Source organism: Penicillium soppii (genome assembly GCF_028829465.1).
Source record: "Penicillium soppii strain IBT 18220 chromosome Unknown utg000007l, whole genome shotgun sequence".
In the NCBI taxonomy this organism is placed as follows: domain Eukaryota; kingdom Fungi; phylum Ascomycota; class Eurotiomycetes; order Eurotiales; family Aspergillaceae; genus Penicillium; species Penicillium soppii.
In genome coordinates, this window is record NW_026643237.1 from 2,425,041 (window position 1) to 2,442,960 (window position 17,920).

The window sequence follows — 17,920 nt, forward strand, 5'->3', positions numbered from 1 at the left end:
AAGCTCGGTGACTTTTCGGCGACTTTTCGGCTTGGCTTATTAGACGTACTTTTTTGGCTGTTTGATATACGTACACACGTGTGTAATAGTACCCGAGACTAAATAGAAGGGGTATCCCTGAGATGCTAGATGACTATATCGTTGTTCTCCATATATTCTTACTCCTTTCTGCAAATCTGGCGGCATCTTCAAATATTGAACAGGCGGATATCCGGACTTACATTTAGACAACAGTTTCTTCAAACCTCATACAAAAAGCACTACCTGCCCTGCATATTAACTGGCAGTTAGCCTTTATCCCACCAATGTCCCTCCAACGGTCACATACACAAATGCTTGAACGATCAGCCTCCTGGCAATCCGAGCAAGGTGCATACTAGCGACAGTTTCTATATCATAACTACGAGGTAGTCAAGCGACTTGATCCTTTGCGATGGACAATTCTTGCTGATCTTTCCCTCCATGTCAAAGCAGAACCCATCCGCTTGTTTCCTAGGTGCTGGAATCAAGAAGATTTAGTTTCGCTACGCAATGCCTTGATATCGGTCATAACGCAGTGCGATGAGATGAATTCCCAGAACGAAAATGTATGCTACGTCAATATTGAAAAGGAGGAATTACTAAGACATCAAGACGAGATGATTCTTCTTGAAGGGTTTATCGGAAATCGTTCACCAGCTGCAAGACTCGGGTTTTATTCCGTGGGGGGTATGGTACGGCCGGAACAATACCCGTCTGCTGTGGATGCCAATCTTTTTTTTCCAAAAACGAGTTCGTACACTTGGCTGAATCCGAGCACTAGCGGGAACTACCTGAAAATGTATGGCCTTATCAATAACTTGGTTTAAATTGCTTTCGGATGTGCGGTCCGGACCGGTGTGGGTACGGAGTGCGGGGCACGACCGCACGAAAATCTGGGGCCCTGGAGGATATGAAAACCACCCGACTTCTTGTTTCATCTAAAAAGAATTTTAGAATTTAAGGACCTCGTAAATGGCAGATTTTGTGTGCGCAGGTATGATTTCCGTAAAAACCACTCGTCTCGAATTATACATCCATGTTTTTTATACGAAAATGCCAAGACATTCCTCATTCGTACTATTGAGACTTTTTGGCAATGCCAAGACGGGGAGCACAACAGGGCCGTTAATCGGCAAAGCAGGAGAGCCTCTTGTACGACAGCTTCCATTATGAGTGGTATTATGAGTGGTAAGTCAATTGGATAGTACAACTCCATCAAGGTAAGCGCAGCATCCCTTCCTCTTTGGGCCTTTCGGATAGCTCAAGATAAAAGTTCGATCGAGTCCTTATTGAACAGACTCGAAGCTAGTTTCTGACAGGGGTGCCGGATAAAAAAATAATAGGCTAAATATAAGCCTTCCAAGATTGCAGTTTACATGCTTAATAAACAGCCCCTGACTCGTCGCAGGCCATGTAGACCGCCAGACTAGGGATACGATCCAAACCCACCAACCCGCATCGTAAGGGCGGCGTAGCACTCGCTTATTATTATAAAGAGAAGCGACCATGCATCCCGGGTCGTGAACCAACTTTTTCAGAGGAAATTTACCCATTGTGGGAGAGATAATTCAGTCCTTAGCTGGCTGCCTGGCGCCTGCAGACTCCTCCTCACTTTACATAACTTGCCAGACTCCGGCTAATAGTTCATCGCATTTTTTTCCACAGCACTTGCCACCCCAGCGATCTTCAGAAAAGCATGATGGAAATTGCACCGGAGACTGCGCGTCCTGCGGTGAAAACCACGGGCGTAATTAGCACGAACACAAGTGAAGAGCAGCCTGCAACTGGATATATGCAAGGATGGGCTCTCGCCTCTTTTACCTTGGCCCAAATGTCCATCTGCCTCGTGCTAGCTATTGATAATACTATTCTAGGTTCGTCCTTCCCACAGTCTGGCGGAGAGTGCATCAGGCCTAATTCTCATATCAAGCGACGGCAATACCCAAGATCACCAGCGACTTCCACAGCCTTAACGACATTGGCTGGTACGGCTCTTCCTACTTGATCGCGCAGATGGCACTGCTGCCGACCTGCGGCCGCCTCTACACATTTTACAACATCAAGTGGGTGTACTGCATCTCGCTGGCTGTTTTTGAAATCGGCTCCATCGTCGCGGCAGTCGCCCCAAATTCTATGGCGCTTATCATAGGGCGGGCGGTCTCTGGCCTTGGCGCTGCTGGTTTGGTGAGCGGGACGACAACTATTCTGTCGTATTGCGTGACTTTGAAAAAGCAGGCGATGCTGTCACCTATTGTCTTGGGCATGTACAACATCGGATCGGCAATTGGACCACTCGTGGGTGGTGCGATAACTGACAATAAGGTGCTGACCTGGCGGTTTGTTTTCTGGATCAATCTCCGTATGTCTGTGTCGGTGAAGAAAAACATATCATTTTCCATAATGGCTAACTAAAACTTTCAAGCCTTCGGAGCTGTTGCGCTGGTTCTGGTCTGGTTCACCTTAAAAAGACCTCCACCCGCAGTAAAGGGTGACCTACCCTGGGACCAGAAGTTACGTCAACTTGACCTTCTGGGAGCTCTTCTGCTGCTCGGTGCCACGTGTTGTTTGAACTTGGCATTACAGTGGGGTGGAATCGTCTACCCATGGTCTGATTCCAAGGTATTCGGGTGTCTGATCGGATTTGGTCTACTCTTGATTATCTTTTTATGCTTGCAACTCCGAGGCAAAGAAAAGTTAGTTCCTTCTTGCAACTTTAGCTCCTACTACATAGAGGCTACTTGTCCAGCAAGCTTGCTAACGCCATCCAAGCGCGAATATCCCTCTTCGAATCTTTCGAAGTCGTACCGTATCGGCATCATGCGGCTTCATGATGCTCGTTCAGGTGGCAATAGTTGTGCAATCGTACTATTGGCCCATATACTTCCAGTCCGTCAAGAACACCAATGCCAGAGACTCGGGGATCAACCTACTTCCATTGATCGTGTCAAACAGCCTCGGCATGCTCTGTGCGGGGTCCATAGCGTCGAGATTCGGGCACTATGTCCCGTTCATGTGGATTGGGCCCCTCATTTTAGCTACCGGAGGGGGTCTATATCAACTAATACGTCCCGACAGTCCCCGTGGACACTGGATAGGGTTTCAAATCCTATCTGGGCTTGGCTATGGCAGCTGTAGCCAAATGCCAATCCTAGCTGTGCAGGTTGTTCTCAGCAAACCGGACATACCAACGGGCCTTGTCATGATCATGTTTTTCCAGATGCTTGGAGGGGCGTTGGCTCCTAGCGTTGGGCAGAACATCTTCACTGATGGGCTTTTGCAAAATCTCAACAAGTTGCAGGGAATAGACAGTGAAGCCATAGTGGCGGCCGGTGCAAGTGGTTTCAGGGAGATAGTTCCTCGAGATCTAATGGATGCCGTCATTGACGCATTTAATTCTGCTTTGCGGAATGTGTTCTGGGTTGCGGTTGCTACACCTGCCATTGCTTGGATAACAAGCTGGGCATTGGAATGGCGGCAATTGCCTGGCTCGAAGAAAAAGGTTACCCAATATCCGGCCGAGGAAGCCGTGGAGAAATAGCTTGATAGCAACAAAGTGCGGCCTAGAACTCAAAGGGGGTGTGCCATGAGACCGGCTTCGACAGTCAACATGCCCGGCTCGTTACATTGTAATCAATAAAGTACAAATCCGCAGAGTACCTAAGCAACGATCAATCGGGAAACAAAACGTATAGCACCTCATAACTACGCCAGCTCTGGAGTGCTTAACAGGAAACTCGTAATGCATGAATGCTTGTGCAGATTTCTGTGGGGGGTTGCATTTGTGCCGGAGGTCAGAACTGGATGATAGGCAGCGTTCACAGTACTTCCAAAAGTATTGTATACCAATTGAGTACTGATCAGATGAATAAAAATTGAGATCTAATTCCATATTAATATATCTTGTTAATAGCATTGGGAACAAGTCCTAGGTACGCAAAAGCTTTGGCGAAAACACGTGTATATATTTATAGCACTAGTGAAATTTCAACATCAGCTTTTCGGGAACTCAATCACCTCTTGTATACCCAAGACATAATGAAAATTCTAATATTCAATATCCTTTATGTCCGCTGTCCTAGTCAGCCAATTATCGTTGTTCATAGTCAAGTAGACGTATATATCGACGATAGGGCCAATATAATCCATGAGCAGAAACGCCCACACTTGACGTCCACAATAGGGGTACCGTTTGAGGAATCCTCGATAGGTTGGAAGCCATCCGTTCCATCCAAAGGCCATCCACACTATATATGCGTAGCTGTTGATCAACGAGTGTGAGATAGAGTGATAGATCTAAACATGTATGCAGCACGGTGGGTGGATACTCACGCGATCCATGGCGCTGTGTACAGCGTTTGAAGCCAAGCCCAGACGTATGCAAGGGCCCAGATGGGGCGAGCAAGACGCTCAACCATCTTGGATGTCGTGTATGGATGTCTTCTAGAAGTAGAGAGTCAACAATCAAAACCTGACAACACCATGACGAGGCTCATCACCAAGACGGGGGATTACCTACTGCATCAATCTTCTATAGCCGGGGAATACAAAGATGTACCCCAGGAAAGTGCGAAAATTTCCCCGGTCCCAACGAAGTATCTGCCACACAAGCCTGTGGTCCTGAGGAATGTTGGTGGTAACTTCGCCTTCGGGGGTATTCTGGATCGACACCTTCCATCCGCGGTCAAATATCAACCCCGTCAAAACGACATCGTCAGCGGTGTTCACGATCCTGCGGCCAATGACCTCCTGTGTGTATGAATCGGCAAAGCCCTGGTCCTGGAGGATAGAAGCTCGAACGAAAAGTGTGCGTGCTGACAAGCACCAGCAGCCTCCATCCGCAGCGAAGTGCACCTCCCGAGAGACTTTCCACTGGTTCAAGTCAAACGTCGCAGTTGCTTCCCAAGGGGTAATGACTCGTGCATCCTGGCGCTCGGATGGGATCTCAGCACTGATAGAAATCATAGTCAGTCATACGCTATACACAGGGTGGACATTGACTTTCGGGTCTGACCTTTGTATGCCGGCCACTGCGCCGACCTCGGCATCTTCAAACGGAGCCAAAAGATAGGGTACAACGGTATCGACGCGCCAGTAAACATCGTCATCCACCAAAGCGAAGATTTTACCGCTTGCCGCTTTGACACCGACCATCAGCTGGTGACGTTTATTGGCCAGAGGCGCAGTCACGATGATGATTTTGTCAGCATTCTGCCGGAGTGGCTCGATCAGCTCCACGACCCGGGTTCTGTTCCGCTCGACGGTTGCGATGATAATCTCACGAGGATTGGCCTTGAGCCAGAGGCGCATGCACTCGGTGAAGGTCGATTCGGTGTCGATTGTCGGAACGATAATGCTCACGTCTTCGTGGCTGTAATTTTGCTTTTTGGGCAAGGGCACAGGCTTGTACTTTCTAGCATAGTAGGATATAACAATTTTGTCTAGAACACTCCAGGCCCTTCAATACGGAGTGTAAGTCAACTCCCAAATCATGTGTGTTGAAGCGTGAAAACACTCACCAGAGTGCTCCTAAAGCCACTGCCATTTCCGATCTCAGATAAAGGACAAGCAGTCTTTCAGTACGCAAGATCTTGGTTGAGAAGATGAGAACATTAGTGAGCTTCTACCATTGATGGAAGAGTCTCTTGAGATCTATGAAGGATAGATAGAGGGAGGCAAGAAGGTTTCTGGGCCCCAAGTCTTTGAAATTGGAATGATTTATGACTGAGGTAACCTCAGAAATGAGATAATACTTATATTCATCGCTGAGAGGGCTTTCCAAGCATTCATTACGCCGACTTCGGAAGGTAACGTGGCTCTTGCCTATACTGACGGAGCTGGAAGCATTGAAAAACTAGAAGCCAGCCGTCTAGGCGCATGCAACCTCCGAATGTTGCAACTAGTAGCAATCCGGCCACTAGGAGAAGTGAGATCAACAAGTGCTGACTTGATGTCGGTAATATTTTACAGAGGCGGGCAGTAGAGGGGAGCGGGAGGGACGGGGACGGTCCGCGACTGAAGGGGAGATCCTCCCCACACTCCTCCGCAAATTTGACCATTCTGGCGGGTTATTCATCGTGAGACTAGCCGAGCTTACTCCAGCTCCACCTGAATGCATTATTGGACTGGACAACAAGAATAGATAAGAACAGCATAAAACCTTGAGACGCCAGGGGTTCAGACGACCCCGCACCAAGTCTGCTTTTTAGGCTATTGTATTGCAGCTGGACCTAAATGCATCATTGGAACCAATACCGTAGTTGTAACTACTATAATCGACGGTCGGCGGCAACCCCGGGTTAAGTGAATACCCTCACTATTTACAAGCGAATTAGGTGCGTTCATAGGCGGAAAATCCTCTGCAAGGATCTTCTCTTAGCCCAGGATGCTCCCGGGGTTGCATCCCTAGTCATGTTGTTCATCCCAGGTTTCACAAAGTCCACCGTTCTTCAGAGCATTTCTGATAAAGATTGCCAAATACGGGCGACGCACGCCCGTGCATTGGAGAGCTTACATGGACGGGGTATCCAACCCTTGTGAACACCACATGTCAAATTGGTCCTCGGCACTAAAGTTGCGAAGGCGTCCAGGTCTATGAAAGCCAGTGGTCAAATCTGTGTTTTGATAGTGATGAATTGAACTACATAGATTGCTATAGCGGATGCCCTAATGCGCAAGGTACACAAGGTATACGTTTTTACCACTAGTACTATAGCGAAATAAAAGCTTATGGATTTGATCCTGAACATCGAATCTCTAGGTAGGGGTAGAAAAAGATGTAAAACGAATGATAGAACAATACTTATCGAAAATGGGGAATGTTTACAATGCATTATATAGAGCGGTCTAGAATAGGACATCTCCAGACATCGCACTGGATTTGACTCCTGGCCACTATACACCCGTCTCGAAATAGCCTTCTGCAAAGGCGGTACTACATTTTTTTCATCTTTGCCTTTTCTCTTCCTGCATATTATGTACATATATATCTATCTATCTATGTAACCTGAAGCTAACACCAAATAGTGCCATGGAGCCATAGAGGATGTATTGTATACCTACTATAACAACGACCATTCCCAGTGGGTAGCGGGATCAAGGCCGAGAGCATCGACCACGAAAAGAGTATAAGTAGCATGATTGGCAAATTGACGTTGCTTGGCTTCAGCTGGTGGGAAAGGGCCCATCAGGAGCGGTCCGATGGGTCCACACCGGCCCTGAGCCGGGAGTCTGTGCATGTGGCGTCTTGGCGTCTCCCAAGTGACAAGTTGGGGAGATTGGAGAATTCTGTTTTCTGCAAGGGAGATGGTACAGTAGTGGGGACTCAGTAGGAAGATCCGGCGCGCAATTCACCGACTGGGAGGAAAAATCCGGATAAATTGCGGTGCGTAATTGCTAGTATGACCCTAGCTATGGATTACTGCATAGCATCGCCAACATATATCAGCAGTATATATTGACAGGGGCGTAGGCACAGATAGAGCTTTGGTAAAAGTTAAATTACTATTAAGACTGGGCTTCCCGTTACCTTTTGTTTTCAAGCCATGTCTCCAGCACCAGCTCCTATTGCCATCATCGGCGTCGGCTGCAGGCTCCCTGGAGGGGCCAGCAACCTGGACAAGCTATGGGAACTCCTCTCGGAGGGCCGCAGCGGCCGAACAAAAGTTCCGGAGAACCGTTGGGCTGCGGAGGAGTGGTTTGACGCATACCCTGACGCGAAACAGTCCATGGTCACGAAGCACGGGTTCTTTCTGAAAGAAGATATCTCGCAATTTGATGCCAAATTTTTTGGGATTTCCAACACGGAGGCACATGCCATGGATCCTCAGCAGCGCCTGTTCCTGATGACGACATACGAAGCATTGGAGGATGCCGCCATTCCCGTAGAGACATTACGAGGCTCGAATACAGGTGTCTTTGCTAGCATATTCGAGAGAAGTTACGACCGGATGGGACACAAGGACCTGTCCACAATTAGTAATACGCATATGAACGGGACAGGGGAAGCGAGTAGGTCCACAAAGCCCAAATGATTGCCATGATGCTTACACGGCAGCAGTCCTCTCGAACAGGATCTCGTACTGTTTTGACCTGAGAGGACCATGCATGACTATTGACACTGGCTGCGTAAGAAGTTATTGCAAATATGTGGAATATGTCAGACTAAACAACGTATAGTCCGGAAGTCTGGTGGCCCTTCACCAAGCATGCCACAGTCTCAGGCTGGGCGAGTCAGACCTCGCCTTAGTTGGTGGCTCACAACTTGTTATCCACCCTGATGCCCTCACTATCAGTGAGTTCATTTTCTATCCATTTAAATCTCCTTCCAATATCACAGTTCAGGAGAGACTTTGTCATAATGCATTGGAGTATAGTTATCCACACGTGCTAACCTCGATTCAGTGAGCGGCATGGGCATGCTCAACCCCGATGGCAAGTCTTATGCCTTCGACTCGCGAGGCGAAGGGTATGGACGAGGTGAGGGCGTGGCCACAATTGTTCTCAAACGTTTGGACCGCGCACTCGAGGACGGGTAATACAGAGCAAGGCTCCCGAATGAAGTGACTTTTATTAATAAGTAGAATAGGGACCGAGTACATGCCGTCATAGCCAACTCTGGTACGAACCAAGACGGCAAGACTACCGGCCTCAACACTCCCAATGGCGATGCTCAAGCTGCGTTGTCTTCGCGTATATACCGGGAGGCTGGATTAAATCCTGCGGATACGTCATTCGTCGAGGCTCACGGCACCGTAAGTATCCCATACGGGGCAATGAGCCTGTGCTAACAGGCCTTTGGTTAGGGAACTCAAGTAGGCGACCGAGAAGAAATTGCGTCTATTTACAAGGTCTTCTGCGAGGGTGTTGCCAGGTCTGATGACCTTTACGTTGGCTCCATCAAACCGAACGTCGGGCACCTCGAGGCAACCTCTGGCATTGCTGGCCTGCTCAAAAGCATTCTTGTGCTGAAACATGGCCTCATCCCGCAAAATTTGGATTTCATCAAGCCGAAGCCATCACTGAAGCTCTTTGAGAGAAATATCAAGGTACGGCTGCTATGCGGGGTTCAAGTATCAGGTCTAATTTCTACTAGATTCCGACAGAACTTACAAAACTGCCGACGCCCCATGATGGTGGGCCGGTGCGAGTGTCTCTCAACTCGTTCGGTTACGGAGGGTCCAATTGCCATATTATTCTTGAGGCTGCCGACTCTGGGAAAAAACCAAATGGAACCAATGGTATCAAATCCAACGTGACCAGAATCAATGGTTCAACGGCAAATGGAACCGACACGAATCAGGCCTCCTTTTTGAATGACTCAACGTCACCCTGTCCGGAACTTATCGTTCTCAGTGCATCGACTGAGAAAGCGTATTCATCGCGCGCCAAAGACATTCTCCTGTGGATCAAGACTCACCAGATGGCGTCGCGCACTCTGCACAGCCTATCATATACACTCGGAGCCCACAGGTCGGCTCTTCCGTTCAGGAGAGCCATTGTTGCGTCGACGATAGAGGAGCTCGTGGCCGAGCTCAAAGTACCGGGGCTTCAGAAGAGAATCGTGTCGATGGCGCCTGTCACGTTTGTCTTCTCCGGGCAAGGCGCCCAGTGGCATGCAATGGGGTTAGAGCTCATGAGCTTCTCGCGGATTTTCAAATCATCGATATCAGCCATGGAAGATGTGCTGCGCCGCCAAGGTTGCCCGTGGAATCTCGTTGAGGAGCTGTCAAAGTCTCCCGAGCGTTCCCGAATTGGCGAGGCCGAAATAGCGCAGCCTGCGACCACCGCCATTCAGATAGCGGTCGTTGATCTGCTCAAAAGTTTCTCGATACGACCAAACCGGGTCGTGGGTCACAGCTCCGGTGAAATTGCCGCCGCGTACGCGGCCGGTGCCCTTAGTCTTGAGAGTGCCATTATCATGTAACTAAGACTCTTATATTTGCAGTGGTCTTTTGCTAATCATAAACAGAGCATACCAGCGGGGCGTGTCTTCTGCCAAAGCCAAGAAGATGGCTGATGTCCCCGGCTCCATGATGGCGGTTAGCCTCAACGAGAGCGAAGCGATGCGGTACCTCCAGAAAGCTACCCGTGGGGCGGCCGTTCTGGCTTGCGTGAACAGCCCGTTGAGCCAGACCCTGTCGGGAGACGAAACCGCGATCGACGAGATCAAGGAAGCACTTGACAGGGACGGCGTATTCGCCCGGAAGCTGAAGGTTGACACGGCATATCACTCACATCACATGCAGCGCATAGCCCAAGACTACCAAGAGGCTGTCGGCAGGATCGAGTCCTCCGGAGTAAGGGACGATGTGACCTTCTACTCCAGCGTCACCGGCGCCATCAAATCAACTGGCTTCGGTCCCGACTACTGGGCGGCCAACCTAGTTTCGCAAGTCAAGTTCAGCCATGCACTGACCCTGCTGCGGAATGACCAGATCAAACACGATGCAAACATGGACCTGGGCGTATTTGTTGAAATAGGGCCACATTCGGCCCTTGCGGGACCCGCTCGCCAGACTCTCACAAAGGAGGGAGATAAGAACTACAAATTTGAGTACCTTTCTGCACTCGTGCGCAACACCGATGCTACACAGTCCATTCTGAAGCTCGTTGGTAGAGTGTTCGAGCTCGGTCTCGAGGTCGATATGACTGCAGTGCTCACAATGATCGACAAGACAAAGCCAGAGATCATCAGAGACCTGAAACTATATCCCTGGGATCTCGTACCGTTCTGGCGCGAGTCTAGACTCAGCAAAGCCCAGCGTTTCCGCCAGTTCCCACATCATGACCTCCTCGGCCTGTTCGATCCGGCCAGCACAATTCATGAGCCTCGCTGGAGGTACTTTATCAACCTGGATAGTCTTCCCTGGCTCAGAGGCCATATTGTTGAGGGCTTCACACTCTACCCTGGGGCAGGATACCTGACAATGGCCATCGAGGCATCGAAGCAGCTTGTGCAGATGAGAGGCCTCCAAAAGCCGATCGCCAAGTTCGTCCTCCGCAACGTATCGATATCCAACCCCGTCATCCTCAGTGAGCCAGATGAAAGCAGCTCCGGCGAGGTGGAAGTACAGCTGAGCATGTCGGCCGCGAATCAGTACGAGGGCAGCCGCTGGGAGTCGTTCCGGATCAGGTCCTACAATGCGGACGGGTCGTGGAGTGAACACTGCTCCGGCGAGATCACTGTCGAACACGAGGCGGGCGAACCTGACGAGGTTGAGGGGACCAGAGAAGAGGAACTGCGCCACCAAGAAGCCATGCAATTCCTAGCAACCTCTCAGGAAAGCTGCGACGCGCACATGACAAAGTCGGAATTCTACGACTTTGCAAGACTCACAGGAAACGAGTTTAGCGGAGCATTTACCCCAATCGTCTCGGCCAGGTATGGCAAAAGCCGGGGCGTATTCGAAATATGCACGCCAGATATTGCTCCTTTGATGCCTTACCGGTCCTTCAGGCCTCATCTCATCCATCCGACTACCCTAGACGCTACCCAGCAGATCAACGCAATCCTGTTCAAGAAATTCGTCACCAACGCTGCATGTGTCCCGACCAAGATCCCGTTGTTGGAGATAAGTGCTAGTTTATCCACCACGGCAGGAAACATCCTGACTGGCGCCATGCAGGTCGAAGCTGATGATCCCAAATCTTCCAGGGGAGAGGGATGGGTGTTCCAGAAGGATGCGGATGGCCATCTTAACCCGGTCATTCGACTTCTTGTCAGCTTGAGAGCCATTGGTGAGACTCGCGAGGAGGAGAACCGTCCTTTCGTTCAGGATGCGGTGAATCGACTCGACTGGAACCTTGACGCCGACTTCATGACAGGACGCTCATTCCTCCAGGTGCTATCGTCTACCCTGGGCTTAGAGGGAAACACGACACACGGATTTGAAGGAACCAAAGTGTCTATTCAGGAGTCTGATAAGGAATACCTTGTTACAGACCAGGCCTCGTCCATATGGTTCCGAGATGCTGTGCGCTATGTCGAGGAGAGCAATGCTGGCATAGTGACACCTCAGCAGGTCAAATTTCTTGGCTGGATGAAGAGATGGTTGTCCTCAGACTATTGCCATCAGATCACCTCAGGCTTAACTCAGGAAGAAGAGAAGAGCATTCTGCAAAATATTGAGTCGTCTGATGCCTCAGCCCAACTGCAACTCCTTGCCCGTGTCGGGAGAGCCCTACCTCGCATCCTGACTGGCGAAACCCAGCCCTTGGACGTCATGTTGGAAGGCAATCTGCTTTCCAGGTACTATGAGAGTGGTATTCTCGTCGGCCCCTATGAAGCCGTAGTGACGTACCTGAAAACTCTTACTTTCAAGAACCCGCGCCTTCACGTCCTCGAGGCCGGTGCGGGGACGGGAGGCTGCACCAAGTGGCTCTTCCGCGGGCTTTCCGGCCATAACGGCGCCGTCGGCCTCCCCGTCGAAAAGTACACCTTTACGGACGTCTCCAGCGGATTCTTCGAGGATGCGCGCCAGACATTTGCCGAATGGGAGGAGGTCATGGAGTTCCGGACGCTGGATGTTGATGCGGATCCCATCGAGCAGGGATTCGAGCCTGAGTCCTACGACGTGGTAGTGGCGGCCAACGTGCTACACGCGACGAAGAAAATCGACACGACGATCAGCCGCATACGCAAGCTGCTTAAACCGGGGGGCAGCCTGGTCCTTGTCGAGATCGAGCCGAGAGGCGCAGCCTTTGGTCTCGTGGCCGGCTCGCTCACCGGGTGGTGGGCCCCCGAGGACGATTTCCGGGTTGATAGTCCGCTGCTGTTCCGCAACCAATGGCAGGATGTGCTGGCCAGAAATGGATTCGGGGGGATTCACCTTTCTTGGGAATGTATGATGGTAGCGAAAGCTGAGCCCTCGCCAAGCAACGGGGCACTAGCCAGGCACAGCATCGTCCTGATCAGAAACAGCGTTGACGATTATGTGGTAAAGACCGCCACGGAATTCGCGTCTCGCGACATCGATGTCATAGAGTGCCTGTGGGACCAAGTGAAAGTCCAGGAAGGTAGCCTCTATGTTATCTTCGACCACGCGGAGAAACGGCTCCTCCTTGATCCACAGCCTCAACTATTCGAGACGGTCAACGCCCTTCTCAGTGCAAAATGCAGAGTCCTTTGGGTACTTCTTCAAGACACAGCTGACCCCGCCGCCTCAGCCTACAAGGGCATGGTAAACGCATTCATCCGCGTTGTCCGGCGGGAGAGCAGCAACACCGAACTCGTCAGCCTTGACATCCGCCAGCCCACCCTGGATCCAGAGATGACGGCCCGGGTTATCGCCGATGTGACACGCAGGCGCTTCTGGCCGACCGCGGAGGTCGCGCCTTCTTTAGAGCCAGAGTTTGCCTACGAAGACGACCGCATTCTGATCCCTCGTGTCAGGCCAGATACCGAATTTCTGCATTGGGCCCGGCGTAGTACAGGGCTAGGAGCCTCCGACGAGACTGAGGCTGTCCCCTACCAGGGCGATAGAGTTCTCAAGGCCGAGTTTGCGACACCGGGATTGCTGAGTTCGCTGCGCTTCGTCAACGATGACTTGTCGACTTCTCTCGCCTCATATCAGATCGCGGTCAAGGCCGAGGCCCATGGTGTCAATTACAAGGACGTCAGCATTGCTCTTGGCCAGAGGGGCCCCGGCGTCCATATGGCTGGCGAGTTTTCCGGCGTTGTGACTGCTGTAGGCAAAGATATGCGGAATGTGTACCAGGTAGGCGATCGCGTCATGGGCTTCGGTTCACGGCCGTTCAGCAACTTGTCGCGCGTCCATGGACATCTGGCCCATGAGACACCCGCTTGGATGTCCGCGACAGTAGCGGCATCCATTCCGCACGCGTACGTGACAGCATATCACTGCATCAAGGGAACAGGCCGGCTCGAGAGAGGCCAGTCGGTGCTGATCCAGGCTGCATCCGGAGGCGTGGGCCAGGCGGCCATTCAGATCGCCCAGCATATCGGCGCAACCATATTCTGCACCGTCAGCACGGCTGCGAAGCGAAAGCTGATTATAGATGAGTACGGCATCCCGGAAAATCATATCTTCTCCAGCCAGACGGGGTCGCTTAAACAGGGCATTATACGACTCACGAATGGTGAGGGAGTGGATCTAGTGCTCAACTCGTCGGCAGGAGAGGCGCTCAGGGACAGTCTTGATTGCGTCAAGCCCCTAGGGACATTCATTGAGTTGGGGAAGAGCGAGATGCAACAGGGATCCCAGTTGAGCATGGCTGCATTCAACAAGTCGATAACCTTCCACGCCTTCGATCTAGAAACACTGTCGGCTCGAGACCCTAAGCGTGTCCATCGTATTTTGGGTGACATCATCGACCTTCTCAATTCCAAGGCATTGCGTCCCCTAAGCCCGATCACCACCTACCCCATTGAGCAGATCGAGGATGCATTCCGCTTCATAGGCTCAAGGAAACACACCGGTAAAGTTGTCCTCAAGGTCGAGCCTACGTCCACTGTCAAGTGCCTGCCTGCCAAGCCCATGTCGCTGCGCGTACGCAAAGACGGCACCTATATCGCAGCCGGCGGCCTCGGTGATCTCACCTCGCGGATCTGTCTGTTTTTGGCCTCTCGAGGCGCCGGGCATGTGGTGGCACTTTCGAGGCGCGCCATTGACGAGGAGACGAAACAGAAGTACATGACTGCGGTCAAGGAGCATGGGGGTGAACTTCATATCCTCCAGTGCGATATCACAGATGAAGAGAGCATGAAACGCGCTGCGTCATACTGCTCTAGGCTGCCCCCGGTAAGGGGAGTGGTAAACGGTGCGTTGGTGCTTAGGGTAAGTCATCAAGTATCTTGGCATTTCAGCTCGATACCATCTTTTAACACCTTGAAATAGGACCGAACATTCGCCCAGATGACCGTCGAGCAGTGGAACTTACCACTCCAGCCTAAAGTCTTCGGGACCCTGAATCTCGACAAATTCTTTGCCTCGCCTGATTTGGCCTTCTTCCTAACCCTCTCCTCCGTCGTGGCGGTTGTTGGCAAGGCTGGTCAGTCTAATTACGCCGCCGGAAATGGCTTCCAAGATGCTTTCGCTCTTGCACACGCCGGCCACCCTCACACGCACTACATCTCGGTCAACGTCGGTGCCGTATCTGTCGATGCGCACGGCGCCCTCAAAGAGGCACAACAAGGCGACATGTCCATCGGTGGTATGAGGGCATCTCTCCGCCAGAACAGCGTTATGGACATCTCGTTTGACGAATTCTTTGCCAATATCGAGTATGCCATGACCAGTCTCGCCCGGGACCACCACTTGCACCAAACAATCCAAGGTGTCACATACCAGTCAATGCTGGATGCCAATGACGAGCACCTTCTCGAGAATCCCGTCTTCAGTCAGCTGGCTCATTCCCAGAAGAAGCAAGCCGCGGGTGCCACGCAGACCGACAAGATTGACTTGAAAAAGTCTCTGAGTGGCGTGAAAACGATGGAGGAGGCTGAGCAGCTCATTCGGGACGCCACGCTGACCAAATTCGCCGTCTTCCTTGACCGGCCGATCGACGACATCAGGGTCGATCAGTCGCTTGCTACCATCGGTCTCGACTCCCTTGTCAGCATCGAGTTGAAGAACTGGATGGTACGCACGTTCCAAGTCAACCTCCAAACGTCGGAGCTGGGAGGAGCTGGCAGCATTATGGCGCTGGCGGCGACGGTCGCCTCGCGGTCGAAGTTGATCCCCGACGGGATCCGGCAATTAAAGCCGCAGGAGACCACTGGTCAGGAAGAGGACGAGAAAGTCCCAAAGAATGGTGAGTTGGAGCACAATCATGGCTTCTACTGTTGCAGGGCGAGCAAGGAGCTTCCTAGGCACCCGCTTGTCGACCTTGACGAGGCAGTCAACGACCTCCTCAACGCCATCGGTCATTTTTCGCACACGCGGGAGGAATATGCGGAACTTACCCGCAAGGCTCACGCCCTCACTGCACCGGGCAGTCTCGGCCGTAGACTGTACAGCCAGCTTCGTGCCAAGGCCGACGATCCAAGTGTGGAGAGCTGGATTGCTGGTCCCCTTCTCAAGGCAATGTACCTCAAGCGTAGATATCCTATAGTACCATTCAGCAGCTTCCTCGGAACCCACTTTGACAGCAGGGTGCCGCATTCACAGGCCCAGCGAGCGGCCGCACTTACTAGGGCCCTGTCCGAGTTTAAGCACGACCTGGATTTCAAGAAACTGAATCCCGACTTTCTGGGAGAGAGGCCAAATTGTGGCAACTCTCTGACGTGGCTTTTCAACGCCTTGAGAGAGGCAAATGTGGGCTGTGACAAGATGATGAGGTATCCTGGGATTGATCACGTCGCCGTTTTGCGAAGAGGGCACTTGTTCCGCGTGCCACTCCTGGAAAGAGACGACATCGTTTCATATTCCAAATTGAAAGCAACATTCCAAGCAATCCTGGATCTTAACCTCGAGGAAAGGCACTGGACAGGCATCCTGACGACAGACAACCGTGACAGTTGGGGCACTGTAGGTCTTCTCTGCCTCTATACCACTTGTTATACTAACTATGTAGCAGAACCGACAGAAGCTCATCTCAATGGACGAGAGGAACGCGGTGTATATCAAAACGTTGGAAGAATCCGTCTTTGTCATGTGTCTTGATGACAACAGCCCGATCACGCGCGAGGAACGGGTCCGGTCCGGATACCTTGGTGACTCGTTCAACCGCTGGCACGACAAGACACTGCAGCTTATCGTCACCGCTAACGGTAGCTCTGGTACCATCTTCGAGCATTCTATGATCGACTTCATGACTACGTCGCAGATCTCGCAGAGGCTACAGGACGCCATCAATACTCTGGATCCAGAGAACGACGACCCCGGTCAGAACGGCGAAGTCATCGCTGATGCCGCCAGCCTGGAGGAGATTCCTTTAGTGGCGACGACGGCGGAGATCGAGGCCCGCATGACGACGCTGCGCGACAAGTATGCGGCGACCACTGGGATAAAGATTTACACGCCGCATTTCATCCAGTCGCTCGGGAAAGCCGTCCTCCTCGCCAACTCGGCCCCCATCAAAGCGACCGTGGACCTGACAATCCAGCTCGCCAGCCGGCTGTACTTTGGCTACCTGCCTGCGAGTTGGGAGACGGTTTCGACGGCGCATTTCCACCTGGGCCGGCCGGAGATTGTGCAGGTGGTGCTAAAGTCGGTCGTTGACTTCTGCGACGCGGCGCTCGACAGTAGCGTGCGGCCAGCCGAGGCTCGCGCCAAATTACTGCAGGCGGCGCGCGAGATGAACGCGCAAATTGTCAAGGGCGGCGAGGGCCGCAACTACTTCCGGCTGATGGATGTGCTTGAGGTCATGAGCCACGACGCGTACGACGAGGGCGCCGCCGATGCCGTTCCCGAGCTGTTCTCCGACCCCGTGTGGAAGAGGAGCTACCCGCGACTGATCATGCAGACAATGATCGAGAAGAAACTGGCCCAAGATCCCGGCTACACGATGGAGGATCCAGAGAACGTGTGGATAAATTACACTGTAAATGAAGATTGGTATATAGTCCCCCCCTTTATCCAGTCCGGAGCATGCAGCTAACATATTTGCAGCATTGAGGTGAATTTTGTAAGTCCTCGAACGGGTGCCGAGCGCTTCATCGCTGCGCTAGACCGTGCAGCAGATATTATCAAGACGATTGTCCAGGCTGTTCGGGCATAAGCAAGGGGTCACGATGGGTCTGGAAATGCACCTCCTTCGTAGGCATGTCTTCGGAGAAAACGGGGGGGGTGGCCTTATAATAGTTTAGGTCTCCTCATGATGAGAGAGATAAAAGTGTGAATTAGAATATTCATAAAATTTAGACTCCGAGTAAATCTCGCTCTGCGTTTCTGCCTTCCTCGATTTTAAGTAGTAAATCGATTTGGTTACCCTTGGACGG

General features: G+C 51.7%; 3 protein-coding genes across 3 annotated transcripts; 2 read left to right on the forward strand and 1 right to left on the reverse strand.

The window, feature by feature from the left end:
• Positions 1–1,717: 1,717 nt before the first annotated feature.
• On the forward strand, positions 1,718–3,559 carry N7529_010192 (MDR family MFS transporter; the record flags this gene model as incomplete). The annotated part of the gene is made up of 4 exons (XM_057245719.1): positions 1,718–1,895; positions 1,952–2,380; positions 2,444–2,714; positions 2,791–3,559. The coding sequence occupies 4 exons, from the start codon at positions 1,718–1,720 to the stop codon at positions 3,557–3,559; spliced, it is 1,647 nt and encodes a 548-aa protein (XP_057093982.1).
• Positions 3,560–4,065: 506 nt separating this feature from the next.
• N7529_010193 (polysaccharide synthase) lies at positions 4,066–5,563 on the reverse strand (the record flags this gene model as incomplete). The annotated part of the gene is made up of 4 exons (XM_057245720.1): positions 4,066–4,314; positions 4,627–4,969; positions 5,033–5,476; positions 5,538–5,563. 4 exons carry the CDS (start codon positions 5,561–5,563, stop codon positions 4,066–4,068), a joined length of 1,062 nt encoding a protein of 353 aa, XP_057093983.1.
• Positions 5,564–7,562: 1,999 nt separating this feature from the next.
• Positions 7,563–17,700, forward strand: N7529_010194 (type I polyketide synthase; the record flags this gene model as incomplete). The annotated part of the gene is made up of 11 exons (XM_057245721.1): positions 7,563–8,028; positions 8,078–8,145; positions 8,197–8,311; positions 8,422–8,551; positions 8,606–8,771; positions 8,823–9,065; positions 9,113–9,939; positions 9,989–14,816; positions 14,877–16,508; positions 16,558–17,537; positions 17,592–17,700. The coding sequence occupies 11 exons, from the start codon at positions 7,563–7,565 to the stop codon at positions 17,698–17,700; spliced, it is 9,564 nt and encodes a 3,187-aa protein (XP_057093984.1).
• Positions 17,701–17,920: the final 220 nt, after the last annotated feature.